The sequence below is a fragment of the Ptychodera flava genome, chromosome 15 (genome assembly GCF_041260155.1).
Source record: "Ptychodera flava strain L36383 chromosome 15, AS_Pfla_20210202, whole genome shotgun sequence".
In the NCBI taxonomy this organism is placed as follows: domain Eukaryota; kingdom Metazoa; phylum Hemichordata; class Enteropneusta; family Ptychoderidae; genus Ptychodera; species Ptychodera flava.
This window is the reverse complement of record NC_091942.1, coordinates 26,788,501-26,815,677: the sequence shown is the minus strand read 5'-3', so window position 1 is coordinate 26,815,677 and position 27,177 is coordinate 26,788,501. Positions and strand designations below refer to the sequence as shown.

Genomic DNA, 27,177 nt, shown 5'->3' with positions numbered 1-27,177 from the left:
TTTTGCAACTCACCCACGCTTTTCCAGAGAGCTTTTCCCAAACAAAAATTAAGAAATATGGTTTCATCTCTGGTTTTTAGTGCGGGGTCAGAGCTACCGTACCATTTTCTCTTCTCTAGACTTAGAACTATTTTCTGGGATTCAAGACCACACCAGAATCCAGAGTAAAGCTTGTGAGCCACCTTCCCTTATATAGATCGTGAGGTACGTGTTTAATTGAGTGAATGAGAGTGTGGACAAAACTATGATTTTTTTGCATCGTCTGCTGTCATCGCCGCAAGTTGCGCATGCGTTGATTTCTCGCGCGGATTGTAACCAATCAGCGGAGCTGCCAGCGCAGTGACAAAATGAAAAGCGGGAGGCTCTGGCTGGACTTTGACAGTCGACGGTGTATTGAGAGCTGAGACACACTCAAGGTCATGCTGTGATTGAGACTGCAAAGTGGAGTTCGTCTCACGCGTAAGTTCACAAAATGTATACGCGGGTACCTGAGCCTCCCGATGTCATGCGCATTTTTGTACGAAATCGACAGAGATACGCGCCGGGTCCACCAAGTCGATGGATCACCATCGAAGTAACTGATTTCGCTGGAACACACATCAGTCATATCAAGGAGGTAAGCACTGATTGAGTCCCAGATTTACCTCCACATCTCGGTTCGCTGTTTGTTTAATAGCTCTAAATCACCTTGTCTTCATCTACCAGTGTCCATGCGCATTCACAATAAGAGTAGACAGCAAACTGCCGGACAGAGGACCCGTGCCGTAGGACGTATTACGTTACGATTCCAGTGTAAGGCTGAGTAAAGTTCAATCGGAACCATCGGGCCAAAGCTGTTTGTTTACGTTTATCCTCCCCGGGGCCTGCCTTGCCTGCATAACTTCCTGCCACTCGACTTCTCCTCTTTCACACTTTCGCAATACATTGTCTATGTTGAATTCGTCATCTCAATACATTGTCACTACTCGCAAGACAGTGGGTACTGTAGATCTTCGTACGATGCTAGCTGTGTGTTCCCGGCGTTATACCGGCCTTCGGGAGGCCGTACAACGCAGTGAACATACAGCATCGTACACAGGGCTATGGTTATACTCTGAGTCTCCAGCAGATTACATTTAATTTCTTTAACCCTTTGTTTTTTTTATGCAGGAGGGGAGGGGACAGACACTTCATGTCAAAACCACAGGTGCTTGGCGTGTTCAGTGTACCAGTAATGTAAAAAAAGGGCTACACACCACAGTGGACACTCCAGGCGCCTGTGACCAAAAAAACCTTCGTCTCAAAGGCACTCACAAAACGACATCTTATTGGGTAACACAACAGACGATACCTGCAGCGTGTTCATTTTTAGCCGGATGCCGGCCAAATTGACCGGCTACTTTCGTATTTTGGCCGGCTACTTTTCAGCACTGTTTCGCTCTAGCCCCAAAATTCTGGTTTGATAACAATATTTTGATTTTTTGGTGGTCTTGCAAGCCGGAAATAATATTTCAGAAGAGCCGATGTGGCTATATACGCGGTGAACTTGTTGCTATCACTGTAGTACCGCGATCAGCGAACGTGTTGTACTATACTGGGAATCGCTCTCGAGGTCAACCCTGCTTTCCCGATCACAGCCCGAATTATTCCGACGTTCACATCGGGTATAGCCGAACATTGGACAAACATACAAGTACGTAATGCCCGCGAATAGCCGACCATTTCCGAATGAAGCCGACGTTGTTCGCTCAAACGCGGAAGAGAAAGTCGACGCTTGAGAGCTTTGGTTTTCTGCGTAAGAGTAGGGTATTGTCTGATGGGTTTGGTAGGTTTTTGATCAATCTAAAGCGACCAAAAGTTACTGAGTCTCATTTTTCATACTTTTGAAACGCCATGTCAATCCATCCATGGTCGATCACAATGTCAATATTCAACTCAAGTCGATCGACATCGCGTTTTGTTGGAGGGGCCGTGGTTGTGTGCTTCGCGGAAGAGAAAGTCGACGCTTGAAAACTTTGATTTCTGTGTAAGACTAAGTAGGTTTTGCGAGGTTTTAGATCAAATCTAAATAAACAAAAAATTACTTGGTCTCCCTTTCCGTACCTTTGAAACGCTACGTCTATCACAGTGTCAAATTTCAGGTCGACCGATATCGCGTTGTGTGTACTGTATTACAATCGACTGCCGGTGCTTTGTACACATACGGTGTAGCACCGTCCCGCTCCGGACGGTTGAGTTGTAGTACAGGTTGGTGTTCGTATAGTTTCGGATTTTATCAAACATGAACACTGAAATTTAGCTCTCTTTCTTTTAATTATATTCAACATCACCAAAAAATCAATAATCAGCTCGCGGATTCGTTTTATTGTGAAATTTAATAGTACTGTGAATTGAAATCACTGAAAATTGTGTTCCTATGAATAAACTGTTTGATTTTACTGTATCTTCAGTCAAGTTTATTTAAATCAGTAAAAAACTTTGTACAGCCAGACTGGTCAGGATTCTAGCGGATAGTTTTCTGGGTTGTGAAAACCATCTAATGTATTTCAAAATGTTTGTTCAAGTCATGAGCTAAATATAATTCTACACAGCAATCTGGTGAAATTTTGCTAGTATCCTTGCCAACTGAATGCAGTTATCCTAATGACAGGCCTGAGTGATATCAAATTAATTTTTCTGAACTGAACTATCCCACGAAAACAGTTTGTAAATTGATTGAGATAATAATTATTCTGTATGCTGAAATGGTTTTTCATACTGTACAAGAATGCATGAAATTACTCCAAAATGTCTTAAAATTAAAAATTTCTTGCACACCCCCTCCCTGAAAGCCTTCACATGTGTGTATGTTGAAATAGCCTTTTATACACTGTATAAGAATGCATAAATTACTCAGAAATGTCTTCAAATTAAAAAAAAAAATCCTTATCACCTTAACGCTCTTAAGCTGAAATATTCTTTCATACAGTATAACAATGCATGCCTTCAAATTTTAAAATTCCTTGCACACAGGGAGGGGGACCCCTCCCTCGAAACCCTCCCCTGTGTGTGTAGGAAAAGCTTCTCACACACTGTTTAAGAATGCCTAAAATTGCCCAGAAATGTCTTCAAATTAAAAAAAATACTTAATACCCCCCCCCCCCCCCCCCCCCCCCCCCCCCCCCCCCCCCCCCCCCCCGCCCAGGGAATTGGTTGCACACAGAAGCTAACCGCCTACTTTTCTAAATTTTCCGGCTACTTCAAAAATTTTTGAGAACCCTGTACCTCACTTCTATATAACAGTGCTAGAACATCTTTGCCAGCTGACGGCATGGAGGTACCAGAAATCTTCAGGTACCTCCATGCTCTGGAAGTACGGAATAATAGTCTCATACGCCCAGGACCTTGGATCAGATTTTGCACACAAGTTGGGTAGATTTTGTCACCAAATATCCCCAACACTAATTACTATTTTGCATGTTTAACAAACATTCCCAATTAGCGATATATCAGAATTGACTATACCTAATTAGATGAATCTTGCCATGTATATTTCTCATAGGGCTTTCAAAGATGATCTTGTATTTACAGCATCATACAATATCATCATAAAGATCAAGATTACATAATGCAGATCATATTGTCATTGTTTCACTTCTATATACCAGGTACATTTTGTCGGCACTCAGTCCATGTAGCCGACGAGATGCTAATGGTATGCATATAAGGTCTCCTCAACTAACTTTCAGCTGGTTGCATACTTTCTACTATTTTTATAGTATTTTTTACAAAGTCACAGACTTATTCTACCTGCAACTTTAAACTGATAGTGATTTTTTAGCTCATTCTTGACTATTTTTCATAGTAATTGGTAGCCGGTATCAGACAGTTCGTGTTCGTGTCGGCTACATAGACGATCTGCCATTTTGTCACGGTCCCTCTATCACCAGTAAAAGGGACTGTGATTTTGTACATCTTTCTTGAAGGCACCACACCACAGAAGAAGAAGAGAAGTCAGTGTAGTAATGATAACGATTATTCTTTATCAATCACGTGACCTTGACAAGCGATCCACAGCATTGTTATTACCAATAGTGACAGGCAAAACAACATGTGGCACCAGATGCTGACAGATTGACAAGCCTTTTTTTCATGCAGTAGTCTACTCAACTTTCTTGATTTTTCACCCTTGTGTACAACTTCCTTCGGTACCCTAAATAATATCTTTCGAGATTCCCCATTTGATCAATTGTTACAGCTAACACGTAACATGTATCAGGCGATTGCACTGTAGTATTGCATTCTGAACGCGCACATTGCCCGTCAGCCGGAAATTCGAAATACACGCGTGACATTATTTGAGAGAAAGTTTGGATGCAAAAATTGGACAAGTTTGGGCTGCATGTATTCTTACATGTACCTGTTACATTGCTGTCAATTTTACAGTTGACCACAACATTACACACACCAGCAGCGAGCTCTGATTTTTACTATGTGATGAGTCACTGCGATGCAATTGCAAAATTCTCACAATTACTCTACCAGGATCCTCCATGGTGGAATTTTCTCTGGCAGTGGTAAAGAAGTAGGTGAATGCTGTAAGGAATGCCCTTTTATTTCTTTTTTGTTATATACAAATGCTGTTATCAATAATAATATGCAGCTCAAATAACTAGCAATACCAATATCTTGCATTATAGATGTGTAAAAAGCAAATGCCGATGGCTAAAGTAGATGAACTGTTCTACAAAGGTCAGCGACTTGCAGATGAAAACTCCATAGGTTTTTATCAGGGAAGATTTCGCTTGGAAAACAATGCCATCTTTGAAACAACCAGCAATCCTTTCTGGAGTGCCTGCATGTTGGTCTGTATAAAAGACGCTGAACAAGAGGCGGCAGCTAAGCCAAATTGTCGAGACACTCAAAATTGGACCAGAAAGACTATAATTCACCGAGCAGCAGCTCTTGGGGTGCTCTATAACAGTAACAAGTAAGTGATGCAGTGTCTTATCACTATGAAATAATTTTTCGTTGTGGTAACATATACATATCAGATATCAATATTGCAGACTGATCTCTGTTTGAGTAAAATCTTGGACTGGTGACTTCATTTACTTCAAAGCTGCAGAAGTGACTGCAATGTACCTCTGAATTTTCTTGGTGACTTTTTTTCTGTAAAACTGCAGACTTTTATTGAAATAGCTTGTCAAGTCTGATTTGATATCATATGCCTTGCAAAATGTACAGCCACACTGAAAGTTGTTGTCATTTGCTTCTGTGATATTTGATGGCAGCAGTTAACAAAAACCATAACTCCTCCTTTCCAAGTCACATACGTAGCCAGTAATCAAGTAGATCGATATTATAGGATCAGTATGGTAAACAAAATCTGATCAGCGGAGTACGGTAGGTCACCTGTACAGTACTAGAGTATTAGCCAATCATGAATTTTCACTTAGGTTTCCATACCAGGGTGCCATACAAAACTAAGTGCACCACCAATACTGTGTAGGGTATATAGTGCTGCTGATGTTAAAAATATGGGTTGGTGTAGACTGACAGATCTGTCACTCGAGGACACTCTCTATGCTCCCCTCTTTCAACAAGGGAGCATGGAGAGCACCCTCAAGCGACGGATCTTTCAGTCTAGGGTTGGTGCATCTTCAAACATATTCAACTTTCCAGTGATCAAGTAACGTTAACACTACTGTGGCTGTGACAAAATTGCAGTTGTGGGCATGAACAGGAAAGAAACATCATGCACCAATTAGGGAAAAGGTCTTTGTCATGAAAATAATTTTTAAGACTGGTCTTTTGGAATAAAGAGCAGGAGTTATACCGTAGTACATTGCTATTGAATGGGAGTGTTTGATATGATTAACGGCACTGAAATGGTCTTGTTTTGGCTCCAAAAATAATCGCCATTGTTTCCTTATTTCAGTCAACATCAGAGACAGCCACCTCCGCTAGAAACCATTGATGAACTTGAGAGTTTCCTGGCAAGTCACGGCAAGAAGGAACTCACCATGAGTCGATTCACGAGACTCAAACTTGAAAAGTTCCATAAAGAACTGATGTATGAGTACATAAACAGAATGGATCCAATCGGTGCATTTGTGCATGCGCACGCTGTTGAACTTGGATTTAGAACAGGTGAGTTATCCTAATGTGTAACTACTCTGTATCGTTAATATCAAATACAGAAGTCTGTGCATTTGTAATTGAAACTACGGTGACACCTTTCCTTAGGGTTAAGTAAACCTGCAGTATAAATATGGAAAGAACTTTCATGCTGAATGTTACAAGTGGATGGACAGTGGATAAGGTAGGGAGAAAAATGAAACCAATGAAAGAAGAGAAATGTATCAAGGGTTAAGCCAAAGTCTGTCACTGTTGAGTCAGTATTTTGGTAGGTTAACCTGATGACAAGGGAATGCTTTACCTGCAGAATAGAAACACTACACATGTAGACACAGTATTGAGTCAGTGATGATCTTAGCTGATAATTTATTCAAATACTAATATAAGACATTTTTTCCCTAACAGATGAGCAAGATGATACTGTTGAAAATTTCATGAATAACAACGGGATGTTCAGAAGAAGGGCAATGAATCCTCGAGGGGGCGGAGCCAGTGGCAGGGGGAGAGGTAGAGGAGGGGGTGTAGGTGGTGCTGGTCCGGCAGGAGGAGGGGCCATAGATGCAGGGGATCATGGGAGAGGTAGAGGGGTCAATGCCAGAGGAGGTCGACAAGCCAGGCAAAGTAACAGCACTGGGAGGAGAAACAGGCCAGTGATATGTGCAGATTGTGAAACTGAAATTGCTACGGTGTACTGCAAAGATTGTGAACAGGGACTAGCTCTTTGTCATGAGTGTTCTCAAAGGATACACCAAGGGGCAACCAGGAGACGACATCAAATTTCAGGTAAGGTTTCATTTGGCCTGATGATACAAGGACTTATTATTTCATTGATAAAATTCTGATATATATAATGTAATATGATATACAAGTTTAAACTTTTGTGTTCGAATTGGACTTGATCTTCTAAGTGTTGTAAGAGTTGGGAAGTTACACTAGGGATCAATTTTGGTTTCACATTATGAATGCTTTGGTTTTTTGTTATGCAGATATATCTGAAGCTCCAAGAGTTAGTTCATATACCCCAAAGGTAAGTCAGCCCATCCTTCACCCATTCCTGATGCAAACCTTTCCAAAACCATTCAGTCTTCAAGTTTATAGAACAGCATTTGTATTAAAAAAGTGTAACAGTATCCTGATTAACAGATTGTGTAAAATATGCATCAAAGTTTTTAAAAAGTAGTTCAATATCTATACAAGAAGGAAAGTCTCATCATTCAGTTTTCTGTGTCGAGAATTGTCTGTGACTTACACAAAGTTCAGATTGTTTTTGTTTGTTTATTTTGAGTCAGTAATGACTTAAATGTTGTTGTTCGTGCATTTGTCTGAGATCTAACACAACACAGGGTTCCATCATACACCTTGCTAAAACATGAGTTGATAAGAGCTTTGAACATAGAGCTACATGAAAAGCAGCAAATTGACTTCACCGTTATTTCTTGTATTTTCAGTCATTCAAGGCTCCATTTGCTCTATTGGTAGCTTTGCATTAGTAAGTATGACTGTATCCTAATCATTTATAACATTTCACAACTCTTCCACCATTTTTTGGTAAACAAAACTACATTTTCTTGTTCTCCTTTCCAAGGTATGTAGAAATACAAAGTACTGCCCTTACTGCACAATCTGTTGTTTACCAAACGCTATGTTATTGTTGACAAATGAATTGCCAGGTCGTAAATTCATTTGTCAGCAGTACATATACATGTACATGTATGCTGTATAGACAAGTGGTACACCAGGCATAATAAGTAGGACAAGAAGCTGACAGAACAAAACTTACAGGAATGAAATCAAGAGTTATAGTTAATGGAACTTTCATAAACTAATTGCCAGGCTATATACAAGTTTTGTGAGTTTGAACTAGGTTGTTCAACAACATTTAACGATGAATTATAAAATTGAACTTTCAAAATTATCCACTCCAGCCATTACTTCCTTGAGTGTAGAGAAGTGATATTCTTGTTTCTGTTTTCCTTGACAGTGGTATCCAGGAACACCCACCTCTGCTCAGTATGACTGCAGATGAGGTCAAACTCAGAGCTCAGGTATACACAGACACCGATCTCTGGAACAAGACTGCTGGTGAGTCTTTGAGTATTGTCTTCCTTCTACCATCCATTTCCTGAGTATGGTTCAACTCAAGATACCACACACTATGAATTTCAAATAAAGTGACATGGACATGTTGGTGTCCTTGCTGAAGTCATATTGCATTTGTCCTGTAATGAGACTCAAGTCAAAAGCTAAGGACACACAGTTCTTGATGCCAAAGGCAAAGTTTATTTTTTATTTTGTGACATATATTCACTTGACAGATATGTTGTTGTTCTTGAAATTATTACTTCAAACTGTACCCTACCATATTGTCACACACCTCAAAAATGTCAAAGCCTATTACAGCTGTGAAATTAAAAGTGTATAGCGAATAGAACTTTTCTGTTGGTCAAATAGGATGATATTATCATGTTGCAACAGCTGAGACTTTTTAAAAGGTTCTTTCACATCAGAAAAAAATGATCTCTCTTGTAGTATCATATATGGTGACATGTTCGTGAAAAGTGGACTTGAAATTTTTTCTCTCTTTAAAATAAAAAAAACTATTTATTAGAATTCCTGATAGTGTGATACTTTCGGTGAATTTCTGTTTTCTCTTCATTTTATCTGGTCTGCAGGTCGTTTCTTCGGTGGCTTTGACAGTATGGATAAGACTCTGGAAAAACTTGGCTTTGTGCAGAAGGAAGGGGCTCAGAGGTCAAGGTAAATGTGACTGAGATGACATATGATATGAAAAAGTGGAACAAACTTTGCTCAGATTTATTCTGGAAAGTCAGACTTTCTTCTCAGTGTTTCTCACTAAAATTTTTGTCTCAAAGAGATTACTGGAAAAGAGATTTTAACCACATGTAGACCATTGATAGTTTCAGTGATTTCGCCAGTGGAAGACTTTCTTCAAATTTTGTTTTGATCCTGAAATATTTTTGATTACAGATATGCATTGCAAGAGGCTGGGAAGCCACTGGCAAGGAAATGTGCACAGTTCAATGAAGCGGTGGACAGACTGTACACTCAACACAGAATTCCAAGAGCTCCTGATCAGTACAGGTGAGTTGATTGTAGTGATTATAGTCAACTGCCTCTCTCTGGATATCTAATATTGAATATTTTCATCGTTATTGAAAAATTGGTTCTTTAGTATATAGTGGACAAAATAGCTTTTGACTGATTCTGTATGTATGGGATTTTAGAAATTGTTTTGCACTTGTAAAACAGCCACTGTAAGCCATTTTACTCAAGGAAGTATTTTTTTGTTTCAGTTTTTCAAAGTCTGACTATAGAGGAAAAGGTTGAATCACTATAAAATTTTTAATGGCAACTGTATAGCACTCCAGTGTTTATCACTGTTGAGTAGGAAGCAGTTGTGCAGAGCAAAAAAGGAATCAGCTGCGTAACAGGACAATAGCTATAACTATTGATAATATTTTCAGTATTTTGTTGTAGCACATGTATCTCTTCGTAAAGTACAGTATGTTAGATTTCAAATTTCAGCCTTGGTGACTAATTGCATTTAATACGTACATTGTGCAATTTGAGTGCTGACAAGTGAGCGGTAGTCCAATTCAAATTCAACTGTCAATAACATTGACCTTTACACACACACACACACACACACAGAGGCTGTGACTTTGGTAGTAGAACAAGAAACTGCATTTAACAAAAAGACTAAAAACACTTGAAAATACATGTGACATTTACAGTTAATGAGTCTGTAAGCATTTAAACATATAACTTTGTATTACTGAGCAGGGCTGTATCCAGAGCAGGAACAGTGTGTCTTCTGATAGATCGTCATGAACCACTCCGAGACCGGCTTCTATCCATGGCAAGGGAGAAGAACATGCCAGCCATTGTCAGGGAATTACCAGTTGGTGACTTTCTGTGGATTGCACTGCCGGCCAATGTAGACATCAGATACTACAATGGCGACATGCCACATAGAGAAATGGTAGGTTAGCTAAAACAGTAACAACTGCGCTTTGATTTTCGTCCAAACTCCTCTTGTTCACATTAGGCGCAACCTATAAAATAATATGAACGAAACATCTGAAGCATAAATCTCAATCAAAGATTCTTCAAAAACATATGTCAGTCAACTTTTTAAGTTCACACAAAATAGGTTTAACCTATTGTGAATAGCTGTGATTGCTGGTAGTAGGGAGATAAGCAGTTGTATGTTGTGGTGCAAGTGTAAACAGAGCCCTGGTTTGGTCTTTTGCAGGTGCTGCCTCACATTGTTGAAAGGAAAACATGGGATGATTTGCAGGATAGCATGAGTACTAACAGATTCAAAAACCAGATAAAAAATATGAAGGTAAGTAAAAAAGTTACATTTTGCAGTAAGGATTTCATGAAGTAGATTTCTTGTTCAGCATGTATTTTCTACAGGTGAGGCAAACATTTTCAAATTTTGTGCTACAGAATTGAAAAAAGTAAGTTATGAATAAAAGAATTAATAGTGCTGTGTGCAACTTTGGGTTTTTTACTATATATACATTATTCACAAATATGCTTTTAATTTTACCATTTTTGAACAAAAATTTGAACAGAATATGTCTTTTCCCACTTTTTTCATTACTGCATTTACAGTCAGATTCCTTCACACGTGATTTCTGTAGTTTCCATCATGACAACTGTGACAACTTACTGAGTTATAATTTTGCAAACTTGAAAAGTCATGAAGCAAAAAGTGCTAGAACATATCTTTGCGGTCCTTTCCTGCAGTAAAATCAAAAATAAATATTCTTTGAATATTCACCATCATTTCAGCTGTGTGAGTTACAAGATTTGTTCTATTTGATGGAAGGGTCAGTCTTTGACATGAAGACCAAACCAACTCCAGAACAACAGATAAGACTGCAGGTGAGTATCTTGTCTGATGAATCACAATCACGGATAGAGCCCAGCGAAAAATGGTGCGACTGCTTCCATATATGAAACTCTAAACCAGATTCTCAGCGGCATCGACCAAATATAATCACTTCAACATTTTCCCATCAAGACTGTCCGATGACTGCAACCTGAGTTTTCAGGTATTTGCTTATTGACAACATTGTCTACCAGTAATGGTAGAATAGCTGTGACATGATGCTGCTGCTAATCACCTGCCCAACTGGTCAGCTAACAAAAGCATGATGATTTCTTCCTCCTTTTGTTTATTTCCTTAACAGAATGAGCTGCTGCGGCTGCAGATCAGGGATGGCTTCCTTGTCAATTACACCGGATCTTGGTTGAAGACGGTGCAGTGGTTGCTACAGCTAACCACCATGGCAACCAAACTTCATGAATCAGGTATACTTCAGTAGACCCACTCCTTAAGAACCCAGCAACTGAAAAGCAATAAATGTCTAAAACTGAGTTTGTTTTTGAGTTGAAAAAAAAGACTAACATTATTACCAAAAATGATCCAAATATCCCCCACAGGTGTGAATGAAAATCTGATGAGCTTCGCTGAATTTGATGAGTTGGTGAAAGTCAACAGACGTCTCCCTCCTCCAGAAGACGAACAACTGCAAATGAGATCTGGTGAGTTCCAATCCAACATGGTCGGAGAATTTGGCAGTTGATTATAATTTGGCACTAAGGATACTAGACCATATTACCATGACAATGCCATGATTTCATCAACTACTTATTACCCCAGACAACTGTTTACACTTATTCATGACATTGGTATATACATGAACTGAGCAATAGCAGGGCTGTAAATTCAAAGCAACTGGAGTAGTATCTCACAATAGCAATAGACATTGATCATTGAATTGTGACACACTTTTTGCTAAGAATTACAGCATCAATGAATTCCTGTATATATTGGTTTCTTTTTTCCTACGTATTTGCAGGCACTCTCTTCAAATTGAATGGCACACATTTTGTGGAGATGATATTCAGGTAACTTATTAAATCTTTTTTCTCTCTTGTTTAAACTTCTATTGTGAGTGAATTTTATGATCATTTATGCATGCATCCATAAAACAGCAGGTAAACTGCTTTATCTTGTATCAATCAATGTAAAGATATTTCCAGGCTGTCCTTCAGAATTTTGATCTTTTGTGTTTAGACAGGCATCAAAGATTACATATCAAGAAATATTTACACGATGTTCATGCAAACACATCATACTTTTATGTATCTCATTTCACTCAATGATGAGCTTCATCATGTCATGTGAAGTTCATTGGACTATTTTTATCGTAGTTAGAGCATTTTTTTTTCCATCTGCCACCAGTGACTTTCAAAATGAAGTAAACTTTGCCGACGCAGTTAGTGCTGATGTACCAAGTGTACCTATGAGACACAGAATGCAGAGAAACAGATCACTGCTGGTCATTGAAAACCTGCGTGAATATAACAAGGTAAGAATATGTACCAGAAAAATTTTCTGAATAATATTTGTGTATGCCTATTCCAGTTTCTTAATCTCCTCTGGGGATTCCTTCGTTGCCTTCATAACAAATAGCGCTGATCACAAATGACGTCATTTTTCTTTCTGATCATTAATAGGCAAAAATAAATATTTGTCAGCCACCTGCAAGAACGACAAAAGTAAAACCTGCTAGTGTTACAATGGATACTAAAGGTCACACTAATTCATAACTCAGACTACAAGCTGCAACAACAGCAACGCATGCAACAATAAAATTTGTCAAAATTTTGTCCGATGTCGCGCACATGCAGCTATTTATGTAGTAATAAACCTAAAGTTGCGATCAGTGCTATTACCAATGTTGCATTGGATTATGAAAATTAAGAAACAAATTGAACTTTTCTGGCCAGTACTGTTAATTTGCATCGAGCCTGCATATATCAGTAGCATCTAAGAAGAATGTAAAAATAAATTACAATCCTCGTTTCTGTAAAGTAAGCTTTCTAAATATAGACAGTGATCGTGATAGTGATGTAATAAATATTCACCCAACAGATTGTTATTGGATATGTAATCTGACTGACATGTGAGTCAGATGACATCACTGTTTCTATGAAACTCTGTATTCTGATTTTTAGCTCCCATAGCCATATGTATATATGGCAATGGAAGCTATTCTTATAGGCTAGGGAAATGTCTGTATGTATGTATGTATGTCTGTGTGTCTGTATGTCTGTATGTCTGTATGTCTGTATGTCTGTCCGTCAACATCAAAAACTCCAAAACCGCTGTACATTTTCATCTTGATATTTGGTGTGTACATGGATGATGGGCTGTAGATGAGATTTTGTTCAAATGAAGTTGTCATTGCCAAAAATATGCAAATTAAGTGAAAAATGTAAAAACAGTCAAAATTGAAAAAACTCAATAACCACTGAGCAGATTACATGAAAAATTAGCATGTAAGTACTTTGGGTTGACATGAAATGATTGTGCACATCTTGGGTCAGTATCTTGGACTTGCTATTTTTCATGAATTTTTTTGTAATTTTCTCCCATTTTTGGTCAAAAAATCTCCTGCTCTGAAACCACAAGTCCGATTGATTTGAAACTTGGTATGGAAGTGCATAGGAGTGACCTTTGCCAAATTTGGGCAAATCGTGGTGAAATTTGCATATTTTTAGTTTACACGTCCATAGACTCCCATGTATAAGGCAGATCTCCATAGACTCCCATGTATAAGGCCACGAAAAATAAAAATTTAGTTTCTCATCGTATTCATATTGCAAAAAGATGCAGTGACACAATTTTTAGTCCCACGGATGAAGTCCAGTGAGCTTATAGATTGGGTCATGTCCGTCTGTTCGTCCATCCGTGAGTCCATCCGTTCACGCATATATCTCGGACATTTTGACAAAATGTCATGTGACCTTGATGACCTTTGATCTCAAATATACATATTTGTCCATAACTCAGTAACCACAAGTGCTACCACCCTTCATAATGGTATGATGGGACAGCTTATGACGCCACATATTGTACCTCATTAATTATGCACATATCTAATTTTGAGCGAGCCAATAGAGCTAGAGGTCTGATTTTTGGTATATAGGGATAACTTAGCAATACAATTTTTTGACAAAATGTCACGTGACCTCGTGACCTTTGACCTCAAATATACATATTTGTCCATAACTCAGTAACCACAAGTGCTACAGCCTTCATGTATGGTATGATGGGACACCTTATGACGCCACATATTGTACCTCATTAATTATGCACATATCTAATTTTGAGCGAGCCAATAGCAAGAGGTCTGATTTTTGGTATATAGACCACTTTCCCGGAAGTTGCTGTCAAAGCGAGGCTACATCTGCCTGGGGTGTTCCGGTATGATGGCGTCGAAGCAGACGACGGACCCACTTGCTGTCAGTATAGAATCGGAGTATCGCGACTTAGAGTTTTCAAAGATAGAAGATGGGTGGAGTCAAGACATACGACAGATAAGCCCAGTAATTACCATCGAAAATGTGAAGGAATATCTTATAAATTCAAACGATAAATCATTTGACAAGGACACATTACGTGCCTACAAAGCTCTGAGAGCATACAATCTCTACGAGGCAGGCCACATCCATAGTGTGCAATATAATCCGTTGTCCTCGAGTAAGAATTTTTGCATTGTGCGGAGTAAGTGTTTCCCATCACAGAAGACAAACAAAGATTACACGACATACGTTTGTTTGGATAAAGTTACTGGTGTTGTATATGGTGGGACCTGCCAGTGTGTTGCTGGGTGAGTACTATGCCCACTGATCGTGAAGTACACAAGTACAACTAGTCTGTAGTCTGTACTACAACTGTACAGTACATACTGCAGTAGTAGTAGTGGTGGTGGTAGTAGTAGTAGTAGTAGTAGTAGTAGTAGTAGTCGCATTGGCAGTGTGGGTAGTAGTAGTGAGTTGTTGTAATAGAATAGAAGTAGTAGTGTAACAGTGGTAACTGTGATATTTGACTTTGCAAAGTACAATTTTGTCTTGTGTCATTGATGGCTAATTGCGAGAGTGGTTAATTGATTTCATATTGTTGTTTAAATGATGAAATAAAAATAAATAGTGATCAAAGTCCACTGATATAGTGAACTGCAGCAAAATAATGTTGTTTACAAAATCACTGAAAAAATGAATGACATTACTTTTCATACATTGTTATTGTCCAGGTTTCACTTTGATAATTTTTCTATTTATTTTGTTGTGTTTCAGTCTTGGTCAAGCATGCACTCACCTGGCTGCCTTGCTGTTTTCTTTGGTTGACTTCTTTGAAAGGGGATGTAACTACTTACCTGATGCACCTGGAACAACAGAAGTGATCTGTAAATGGACAGCAGTGAAGAACAACAAAGTCACAGCCAAACCTCTATCGGATATTCCAGTTTATAAGCCGAAATATGGAAAAAAAAAAGAAAGGCACTTTTGGACCACATGTAGTGTACAAAAGACACAGAAGCCACGACCTCTCAGAAGATGAACAGATCAGGTGTCTAGACTTACGGCAAAAACTGCTGAACTGTAATAGAAACTGTGATTGGCTGACACATTTTAGAGTAAGAAAAAAATATTCCAGATAAAAGTTCAGAATCAATTTCTGTGTTAGGAGAGCTTCCTAATGAGATGAGTTCTGATTATCTGCCACCTGGTGTAGAAATAGAAGTAACCACTGAGATTAAGACAGACATTGTTTTATGACAAAGAAAATGTAAACATGAAAGAAACGAATTTGAAATTGTCCAAAGATGTGCGTATATCTGAAATCAAAACTGATTGCAAATTTGAACCTTGCTCCTTGCCTGAAAACAATGAAAGTACTGCTTCATGCAACACTCAATATAACAGAAGTACTGGTAACATACTGACTAAATCACTTGTGCATAACAGATGTAATTTCACTGTGCCCCCTATCAGTAAGGGTGTGTCAAACACAGCAGAAATAATAACTATTTCTGACTGCCAACATGCCAGTGTTGAAAACTCAAGCACTCTGTATTGGAATAGAGATCTTGGTCTTACATACAATGACATGTTGACTGTGGTTAATGGTAGTGAATTCTCAGATATGCATATTTATGCAGCACAAAAGTTACTAAAACAACAATACCCACATATTTCTGGTTTACAGTCAACAGTTCTTCCTGTTTCTCAGCTCAGATCTATTTCAGTAGAGTCTATACAGATACACTATAATGGTCATGGCAATTGGGTGACATCATCAAATGTAGGAGGTAAAGTGCAGATATTTGATAGTAGCTTTGGTGGTCACATACCTGATGAATTACTTAAGCAAGTTACACACATATACGGTTTAAATAAGCATAGCTGTTCAATAGAGTGCCCTCCTGTTCAGCAGCAAGTTGGTAATAAAGATTGTGGCCTGTTTGCAATTGCATTTGCTGTAGAGATTGCTGGGGGAAATGTCCAAACTATTCAATCATTTAGCTTTGATCAATGTAAAATGAGAAATCACTTTGTTCATTGTGTTAATAATAATGCCATTTTGCCATTTCCAAAGTCTTCAGCTCAGTCACATGTAGATTACAATTCCTTTCTTCAAAACAAAGTTATTGTCAATGACAAACAGGCTAAAGAGATTGAAAAGGAAACCAGATTGCAAGCAAAATGCTCCCAATGGTTTTATCATCGCAGTGTTCGAATCACAGCTTCAAATTTTGGTGTAGTATATAAGAGGAGAAAATTTACAAATCTTGATCCGTTTATTTCTCAGATATTGCATTACAGTTCTTTCACTTCCATAGAAACAAAGTGGGGCAGAGACCATGAAAAATAGCGTTGGAAGAATTTTCTAATGAGATGTCAACCATACTAGAATCAGATAGTTTACAGATTCAAGAATGTGGTTTTGTTGTAAATCCAAAGTGGCCAAAATTTGGAGCTACACCTGATGCAACAATAGTTTCAAACAGAACTGGAAATGTGGAAGCCATTATTGAAATCAAATGCCCATATAGATTTCGGTTTGTCAGTCCCATAGAACCTATTGGTGTACTTGGATATCCCATTGTACAATCTGCAAATGGTCCAAAATTAGATGAGAATCATAATTACTTTTACCAAGTTCAAGGCCAACTTAATATATGTGATGTTGATGTTTGTTACTTTGTAGAGTGGACAACAAAGGGTATTTTGATTGTTAAGGTAAATAGAAATGCAGTGTTATGGAAACGCATGATGAAAAAAATGACAATTATATATGATAATTTGGTGTTGCCTGAACTAATTGAACAAAATGTCAAAATGGAAGATCACTTAAGGTATTAAATAAGAAGCTTTTACAATCTATTTTTTCATATAAGGCACATTGAGTGAAACTAGTCTGACCATAGAAATGCAAACCATATCAAGAGGACAGAACAATTCATTAATCTGAGGTCATAGATTTTTATACTGGGCTTGTAATTTTTGCTCTGACTAGCCCAACGGATTGTAAATTTAATTTGACCTTGACTCTGGTATTGTACTTGTGGCCTTTATGCAAGAAACTAGGTTGGCCAGTGATATTTTGTGCTGTCAGCCCAAAGGTACATGTGCTAAAGTGCTAAAGTGATGATTTTAATGATTAATAAGACTATTCTGTTCCTAAAATTGATAAATGTTAAAATCATTCGAACTGTGTATCTGATTATACAGCATCAAAAACAAGCCTTGAAGTTAATGTTGTGAATTGGAACTCAATAAATATTAACAACTCTAATACCTTCTCTGTCTATAAATAGACACGAGAAGGTAAAAACTGTATCTTATTTTCTGTTTCTTAATGATTTGATTAACACATACACATATATATACGGTATATATATATTATATATATATATATATATATATATATATATATATATATATATATATATATATATATATATATATATGTGTGTGTGTGTGTGTGTGTGTGTGTGTGTGTGTGTGTGTGTGTGTGTATATTATATATATATATATAGGTAGGTTAGGTTGTACTCACTGGTTGAGAAAGTGCTCGATGCGGTCATTCCGCAGAGCGATTTGTACTTCAGGGTTGACTGGAGTGACAAAGTAACTGAGTTGTGACTCTGTATGCCGGGAGCTTAGGATTCTTCAGTTGTCTGATGACCACATAGAGCGCGAAACTCAGAGTCACAACTCAGTTACTTTGTCACTCCAGTCAACCCTGAAGTGTGTGTATATATATATATATATATATATATATATATATATATATATAGATAGTAGATAGATAGATAGATAGATAGATAGATAGATAGATAGATATATATATATATATATATATATATATATATATACGCACAACACAACACACACACACACACACACACACACACCATCATCATCATCAAAGACAACATTGCTGCAAATGACACTTTACAATTTTATTGTCGGACTTTGAAAATTTGTCAGATAACCACAGGTCTTCACAATTTGCTCGGCATTTCGTTTCATACTGAGGGGTATAGATCTGTCTAAATATGGAAATTTTTAAGGCGCCCAATGGCACGTTCAACATGTATACGACACTCAGAAATTCGCCTACTTTGGCTTACTTCTTCACCTGTTAATTGAGATCTGCTTGCTTTGAATGATGGGATGATGAGATTTACTCCATAAGTACTGAACTCTGCTTCCATATCAAATCCCCTGTCAGCTATACAAGAATCACCAGCTTCAAATTCATCCATAATGCCACAATTTCTGGTAATACATTTATCTGAGGCCCGCCCACCCCACATATTTGATACATAACAAATTGCCCCTTTAGCGGATACACCAATTAAGAATTTGAAGGTGTCATGATGTTTGTAGTTTGACCAGGTTTGCTTTCTAGTTTGAAGTTGTGATGGCCTTTCTGAAAAGATTTCAGTGCAATCAATTACTAGTTTCACTCTGGTGTATCTTTTGAAACACTGCGGTAGGACACCTTCATTTTCAAGCTCCTCAGATGATGGGATTTGAATTATTGACTGAAGGGCATTGGACAAAAAATGTATCCAAGTTGTAAAAATACGAGAAAAGTAACTCTCAGAAATCCCAAAATTTCTTGTCACTTCTTTGTTTAGCATACCCAGTCTAAGCCGTACTAGTACTGCAAAAAACTGACTTTCCAAGCACAGTTTTCTTTCTCCTTGAATATCATTTTTCCGAGTACCATCGGCAGTAGTGTACTTCCCTCTCCATATTATATTTTTTGCTGCATCTGGCTCAAAGTATTCAAATAAAGCTTTAAAAGTAGCATAATTTGGTAAAGATGTGTAAAAATGAACTAATTTGTCATCGTCTTTGATGTTCTCAAGGGATAATATTTTTTTCTCTGTCTCTTTAAGTTTTTCTTTCACTGTATCAAGTTCTAGTTGCAGATCTTTAATTTTCTTGATTGCTTCCTCCAAGGTTGTATTTTAAGTAAGACTTGTTGCTCCAATGCAGTAATCATGATCGTGGAGAGAAGCACTGATACTTGAGGTAGCTGGACACTCACTCCCAGTATAATCATGGAACATGAGGGCATTGAAGTTTTCATGTTCTGTAGCTGGCTTTCTTAGGATTCTTCCATCATGTTCTCTCATCTTCTCTCGATTCCTTTGTCTTTTCTCTCTACAAAATATATACGAAAGTCGCTATGTTTTATCTGCCTATGGAAACTATTTACAGCAACCTTCAAACATGTTAAAATATCTCTCAATATATCTAATTTCTGTTGAGTGCTACAGGAATAATAATTTTAATCCTTGAGTTGATAGTATATACCTGCTCAAATATGGCTCAGAATTTTCCATTAAAAATTGCATATGTTTACAAACTTTATGCATTTTACATTTTGCAGATATCAGTGTGGGTTTTGACTCTTGTCAGTATTACTTATTTTTACCTTGAGGTCAGAGTTTCTTGTGCCTTTCTTTTCAGTTTTTTTCTTTTACTTGGTCTTAGGCGTTGTTTATGGGTGAATAATGTGGGATATATGACCGAGAGCCTGGCTTGTCACTTTTTTTACCACCAACAAAGTGTGCAGCACAAAGCCTGAAATAAGATAGTAAATAAAACAATGATCAGTTTATGGAGAAAAGTGGCATCTCTTCTCTTTTTCACCAAGAAAACATTATATGATCAGCGGCGATTTTGAAATAGTACTACGTATGTATGATATTGGCGCTATTTTCAAAACTGGTGCAGACGACATTTTTTGCTGTGCACAGGTTACCTTACCGGGTATTTTCATTTGGCGTCCAGTTTTTACGCGAAATTGCACATATCCACGCTCTGCGCCTCTGAGGTGGTCTCACAGGTATCCTGTAGAAGGGTATTTTTATTAGTCCACGACTGTTAGTGCATCCAACGGCACAGCAGTATGTTCGTTTTCCCCATACTGAACTTCCCTGTTTACCGGTTTACACTATGCAACAGCTGATCGTCGCCCGGGCCGGCAACAAACCCCAGACAGCCGTCGTCTGTCTCCGTGGCTACCATGCGTGCGCGCATCTAAAAAGCGCCATCTTCCACTTCCGGGAAAGTGGTTATAGGGATAACTTAGCAAAAACAATTTTTTTGACAAATGTCACGTGACCTCGGTGACCTTGACCTCAAATATACATATTTGTCCATAACTCAGTAACCACAAGTGCTACACCTTCATGTATGGTATGATGGGACACCTTATGACGCCACATATTGTACCTCATTAATTATGCACATATCTAATTTTGAGCGAGCCAATAGAGCTAGAGGTCTGATTTTTGGTATATAGGGATAACTTAGCAAAACAACTTTTTTGACAAAATGTCACGTGACCTCGTGACCTTTGACCTCAAATATACATATTTGTCCATAACTCGGTAACCACAAGTGCTACACCCTTCATGTTTGGTATGATTGGACACCTTATGAGGCCACATACTGTACCTCAATAATTATGCGCATATCTCATTCTGAGCGAGCCAATAGAGCTAGAGGTCTGATTTTTGGTATATAGGGATAACTTAGCAAAACAACTTTTTTGACAAAATGTCACGTGACCTCGGTGACCTTTGACCTCAATATACATATTTGTCCATAACTCGGTAACCACAAGTGCTACACCCTTCATGTTTGGTATGATTGGACACCTTATGACGCCACATATTGTATCTCATTAATTATGCGCATATCTAATTTTGAGCGAGCCAATAGAGCTAGAGGTCTGATTTTTGGTATATAGGGATAACTTAGCAATACAATTTTTTTGACAAAATGTCACGTGACCTCGGTGACCTTTGACTTCAAATATACATATTTGTCCATAACTCAGTAACCACAAGTGCTACAGCCTTCATGTATGGTATGATGGGACACCTTATGACGCCACATATTGTACCTCATTAATTATGCGCGTATCTAAGTTTGAGCGAGCCAATAGAGCTAGAGGTCTGATTTTTGGTATATAGGGATAACTTAGCAATACAATTTTTTTAGACAAAATGTCACGTGACCTCGGTGACCTTTGACCTCAAATATACATATTTGTCCATAACTCAGTAACCACAAGTGCTACACCCTTCATGTATGGTATGATGGGACAGCTTATGACACCACATATTGTACCTCATTAATTATGCACATATCTAATTTTGAGCGAGCCAATAGAGCTAGAGGTCTGATTTTTGGTATATAGGAATAACTTAGCAAAACAACTTTTTTGACAAAATGTCACGTGACCTCGTGACCTTTGACCTCAAATATACATATTTGTCCATAACTCGGTAACCACAAGTGCTACACCCTTCATGTTTGGTATGATTGGACACCTCATGAGGCCACATACTGTACCTCAATAATTATGCGCATATCTCATTCTGAGCGAGCCAATAGAGCTGGATGTCTGATTTTTGGTATATAGGGATAACTATAGGATAGAAATTTTTTGACCAAATGTCATGTGACCTCGATGACCTTTTACCTAAAATATATGTTTATGTCAATAAATAAGTAACCACAAGTGCTATGTCCTTTGTATTTAGTAGGATGGGAGACCTTATGACAACACACGCTTTACCTCATTAATTATGTACACATCTAATTCTGGGCAAGCGAATAGAGCTAGAGATCTGATTTTTGGCATATAGGGATTAATTAGCAATATAATTTTTTTTTCAAAATGTCATGTGACCTCGATGACCTTTGACCTTGATTATACATATATATGCATATTTCAGTAACCACAAGTTCTATACCCTCCAATTTTGATAGGATATTAGACCTTAAGATGTCACATCTTGTACCTCATTTATAATGCGCATATGTATTTCTTGGCTGGCCAATACTGCTAGAGGTCTGATCTTTTTTCCCGATTTAGAACCATAACTTAGACATGCCTCATGTGTTTCAAATTGGGAACAACGACATAGACCTTTGTGCCCATAGATCTCAACATGTACACTCCAGTGATACTTCTTGATGACCACATTTTCCTGCCCCATCAAGACTAATACTCCTATTACAAGTGTTGACTATGTCATTGTCAATGACTTGTTGAGTTAATGGTTGTATCACAGTATTCGATATATCTAATTCTGTATTTTTTCCATTTTATATTCTGAATAATTACATTAAACATATTTCACTGTCTCCAGTACATTTCATTTAAGTATTTTCACTTCATGCACTTTATCCCTTTCACACATGTTCAAATATCTGACCAGAGAACAAACACTAAATAGTCCAGGATGGGAGCTACAGTGTCATTGACGCTATTTTTTGAATGATTGATATTCTGAGATCTTCATAGTAGGTGTTTTATTTTGCTCCCTATGTTAGGTTATATTTTGCCTTGACTTCTTCACCATATTATCACTATTACAAAATTTTTCATATGACCTTCATAGGAGAGACAGAAGCTATTGGACAGAGCCCTGGCTGCATATATCAATCATCCCACACCGACCGTTCCAGCCCAAGGTATCTATTTTCACTCACGTCATAAATCATAAAAAGATCAAAATATCTTCCTCTAGATCTGAATTTTCCATTGAGAATCGAGGCAAGCAAGTCTGGAAAATATATCACATTATTAGTCAAAACTTACCGCCAATGTACCAGTAACCATTGCTAGCATATATGTACAAATTGTAATTTAAAATGTTCTCTTCTTAGTTATTGTCTTAAATGTTTATTAAATATTTCTTTGTCTGCACAGAGATAGTAGAGACAGCATTGACAGACTCAGTCCATGAGTTAATTCACTTTGATGCATTTACCTACTGGCAGTTGTGGATGCAGGTGAGCCATTGATCAGATGTTTCTCATTGTGTATAGTGAGATGATATTTGCCTTTAGCATATTTGCAGGGTTCGCGGGTAGAGGTCGCCACAGTCGCAAAATGCGACTAAAACTTGTTTGTGGCGAACAAAAAACCCATCGGCAATCGCCACGATCTCAAAAGCGTGGCGACAGCTGATTTCTATAGTCGAAATTGATAAAATAAAGTCCAAATCTTAATGCTTTTCCACTGATATGCTAAAGACAACATAAAAAACTCTTTATTTAAAGCACTTACTTGAAATTGTAAAGGAAGACAAAATACAGAAAACAGTTACAATAACATTCTCGCGATCTCGATCTCCATGAACTGGCATTCCGATCACGTTGATACTAAGTAAGATCATGGAGGTAGTAGAGACTCCATGGTAAGATAGACAACCATAGCCAAGCCAAAAGCAGCAAAACTCAGCGACGATTCCGAGCTTTATTGACACAGTATTTCATATCGGAGTATCAAATCAAACTGATTACACAATCCCTGGATCAGCGACATTTTAGTGAAATTTCCACATTAATCATAACTTGAAAAAAGTAAACGTGAAACAAAGACGTCGTGTATGCTGTCGATCAACAGCATAGTGTGAACCGTAAACTAACTGGCATGGCATGTGCATTGACTGCACATAAAAGCAAGTCGACATTGCAATATCAAACGGTCTACATCTTGTGAAAACAACGACATAGCATTGAAAGTTGTAATAGTCACCGGTAAAAACTCTTCACTGATGAAAGGATAATAGCGTCAAACAAATGAAATTGCATATTTAGAGAAGGAAAACCAACGTCGCATCGTGGCCTTGAGTACGAGTGAGAATAACAATGGCGGATGTGCGGAGTGGGACTATTCTATTTAGGTAACGGGGGTACGGAGGGGACACAGATTCATGAAGGTACTGGCAAAACGTGCCATTTTCCTAACGATGCTGTCGCGGGAACTTGAATGTCTCATTGTTGTAACACCTTTTTAATAGTTTTTCTGATCGGAAAAGTAATGTCACTAACTGTAATGATCTATTATACGCTCATCACCTTTCTGTATCGGGGTTTAACTAGGGTAGGCATGTAAAGTAAAATGAAGAAGCCTTTATTGAAATCCTATCCCAATTGGGGATCTTGATCATAATGTGCAATACAGGTTTTGCAAAATCAACAACAAAAGAGTATATATAGATGAGGATGTAACATGTTCATCAATATTTTACTCTTTTTCATTTTTATTTTGGTCTGAGTTCAAACAATCTTCCCAAATCACATAATGATGATTTGACTGTTCTTGAAAAATGTTTATAAGGTCTTGTGTGTCTCTGAATGTGTTTTTACAAATGTTTAGTTTACTTAAAGATCATGTCTACTGTCTGTGTAGCCTTTGCAGTGAAAAAAGAAATGTATAGTCTCATGTATCTCATATATATATATAATAATATATATGTGGTGTGTGTGTGTGTGTGTGTGTGTGTGTGTGTATGCCTTTATGAATGTATCACATCAAAAACTTGAAGACTGAAGCATGTTTCTAACAGCATTTAGTATGTGTGGCTAACGAAAGTTGCGTGTGGCTAATAAAATTAGGACCAAATTAGCCACACTGAGTAAGTGTGGCTACTGACTTGAAAATCCACCGCTAACCCTTTATTTGTGATACACTGGACGGTATACAATAGTTTGCTTTCTATTTAATTTAATTTTTTGAACTCAAATTTTCATGATTTGCAAATGAAAAGTGTTCAAGGAGACTGAAACTAAATATTACTTCGCATTGCCAGGTGCACATTGGTGTGAGTGTATGCCGGACAGAGACAGCGGATGAAACCCAGAAAGTCCAGAGACTGTATGAGGAACATCACAGGCAAGGTAAGTAGCTGAGACACATATGTCATTATAGCAATCAAATGCTATGTCACTTATCCCATTTTGATATTTAGGTGATACATGAAGGCTAGATTTCGCAGCTAAGCTGCTACACTTTTAACCAATCATGTATCCGTGATGGTGACTTATGGTAGATGTTATATTTCAATTGTGCATTTTGCACACAAAAAGTTTTTTCAAATTTGTTTGGCATCAATTTTACAGTGTTGATTGATTTTGGCTTCCAACATCTTTGCTGAGGGAGAGGTAAACATCTGAATTTTTAGAAGTGCTACTAAATTTTATATCAATCATTTTGTCAGCTCCTACAAGAAGACAGCCTTACCCTGGGCAACACAATGGAGATGATGACCATGATGATGGTGGTGGTGGTGGTGGTGGTGGTCATGGTAATGGAGGCAATAGATATCAAACTCATGGCAGAAATCAAAGAAGATCAAATCAGAGAAACCAAACAGAAACAGATGACCTTTCACCCGAGCTTGATCACAGGGACCTGCCAACCAACACTGATAATGATGTTGACAGTGGCAGTGATGCCAACATCCATGACAACCAAGACAGTGGTGGTACATTTACAATGGAGGATTTTGCTCAAGATTCACAGTCTGAAGATGCAATGCTACAACAGGTATTTAAAATAAAAAAGACATCAAGTGTTTGGTTTTTTGTCATCACTATCACTTCCTCCTGACTCTAAAGTTGTTAGATAAGTAAAACTTCTTGTAATGTATGTCCTGATCAGAAAACTGGCTCAAACATTTGTCTTGAACACAGAAATGCAGTAGTACAATCATAGTGAAAGTATTCTAATTTAACATAACCTGTTGATGGTAAAATCGGTTTTCTGTGAACAAAAATAGTTCCGAAAAAGAATGATATTAACAATGTATTTTTCAACACTAGTAATAACAATATTTCACATTAAAATGTATTACCAGTAATTACTATGTGCATGTCAACGTATCTCACACTGTCTGATGGCTGTCTACGGAGTCATTTTCAACACTTCTCCTTCTTTAATTGACAGGTAATCGCTTTAAGCACAGAGAATAGTGTGAATGATGAGGAGCAGATGCGTCTGGCTCTTGAATTGAGCAAGGGACAGAGACAATCAAGTCGGCAAAGACAGAGGAGAAATGATGCCACAGCTGGCAATTCAGACACAGTTCAGGAAGACGAGATTCTGAGAGGAACACGCTTTTCAGCAGAGTCTGCGGCAACTGCTGCAGAGAAAAGTCCTCGGCAGCAGGGACGCAGGTCTCCAGGGAGTACCAGAAAGTCGACAACTCAAGTTGCACCAGGAAATAGCATAAACTCAGATGACACAGCTGCAGGGAGAAAGAGGCGCAGTCCACGACAAGCGCAGCATGATGAGAATTCCAGAGGGACTGGGAGACAGCAAGATGATAACGTGAGATCCAGATATTCGTCATCACCATCAGTGACAAGAGATGCGGTGAAAAGTCCACGGCAACAGAGGAGCAGATCTCCAAGAGGATCTCACAAGTCAGCAAGCCGTGCTACACCGAGGAAGAGACACAACTCAAATGATGCAACTCAGGGGAAGAAAACACCAAGTCCGGCACAAATGCAGCATGGTGAATCATCTAAAACAACTCCAGGTAGGAACACAAAAAGTCCAAGGATGCGGGGCAGGAAGAGAATCAGGCAGACAGATCCAACATCAAGCCATGAAGCTACTGATGGAATTGCTATTGTCCAAGACCTGGAGGATGAGGATCTGAAACGAGGCCCTTCAACTGAGTCTGGAAGAAAATCAGAAAGTAGCCGAACAGAGCATAGTGGAAAGTGAGGAGACTGAAGATGAAGATCTTAAGAAAGCAATAGAACTGAGTCTGATGGAGAGTATGGAGTCTGCAGATGGTGCTGTAGCAGGGAAGCACAATGGTGTGTCTGCGACACATGACAGTAGCAGGA

General features: G+C 38.1%; 2 protein-coding genes and 1 long non-coding RNA gene across 3 annotated transcripts; 2 read left to right on the top strand and 1 right to left on the bottom strand.

The window, feature by feature from the left end:
- Positions 1-342: 342 nt before the first annotated feature.
- On the top strand, positions 343-10,881 carry LOC139150759 (uncharacterized). Its single transcript, XM_070723155.1, has 12 exons — positions 343-616; positions 4,659-4,948; positions 5,900-6,111; positions 6,505-6,882; positions 7,086-7,126; positions 7,548-7,588; positions 8,081-8,181; positions 8,772-8,856; positions 9,088-9,201; positions 9,904-10,102; positions 10,376-10,468; positions 10,744-10,881. Exons 1-12 carry the CDS (start codon positions 473-475, stop codon positions 10,879-10,881), a joined length of 1,836 nt encoding a protein of 611 aa, XP_070579256.1. The 5' UTR covers positions 343-472.
- On the top strand, positions 10,726-27,052 carry LOC139150758 (uncharacterized). Its single transcript, XM_070723154.1, has 10 exons — positions 10,726-11,016; positions 11,325-11,445; positions 11,578-11,679; positions 11,997-12,045; positions 12,383-12,509; positions 22,932-23,004; positions 23,243-23,325; positions 25,131-25,218; positions 25,539-25,867; positions 26,267-27,052. Exons 1-10 carry the CDS (start codon positions 10,954-10,956, stop codon positions 27,050-27,052), a joined length of 1,821 nt encoding a protein of 606 aa, XP_070579255.1. The 5' UTR covers positions 10,726-10,953.
- On the bottom strand, positions 18,441-20,384 carry LOC139152384 (uncharacterized). Its single transcript, XR_011556619.1, has 3 exons — positions 20,281-20,384; positions 19,946-20,094; positions 18,441-19,671 (listed from the first exon to the last, which is right to left on the bottom strand). It is a non-coding gene; the product is annotated as an uncharacterized lncRNA (long non-coding RNA).
- Positions 27,053-27,177: the final 125 nt, after the last annotated feature.

Bases quoted from the DNA above. Each gene is read 5' to 3' on its own strand.
- LOC139150759 (XM_070723155.1), top strand. From the start codon at position 473: ATGTATACGCGGGTACCTGAGCCTCCCGATGTCATGCGCATTTTTGTA. The intron at 617-4,658 runs GTAAGCACTGAT...CTTGCATTATAG, and splicing joins ACATCAGTCATATCAAGGAG to ATGTGTAAAAAGCAAATGCC. The intron at 7,127-7,547 runs GTAAGTCAGCCC...TTGTATTTTCAG, and splicing joins TTAGTTCATATACCCCAAAG to TCATTCAAGGCTCCATTTGC.
- LOC139150758 (XM_070723154.1), top strand. From the start codon at position 10,954: ATGGAAGGGTCAGTCTTTGACATGAAGACCAAACCAACTCCAGAACAA. The intron at 12,046-12,382 runs GTAACTTATTAA...ATCTGCCACCAG, and splicing joins TTTGTGGAGATGATATTCAG to TGACTTTCAAAATGAAGTAA. The intron at 12,510-22,931 runs GTAAGAATATGT...TGACCTTCATAG, and splicing joins ACCTGCGTGAATATAACAAG to GAGAGACAGAAGCTATTGGA.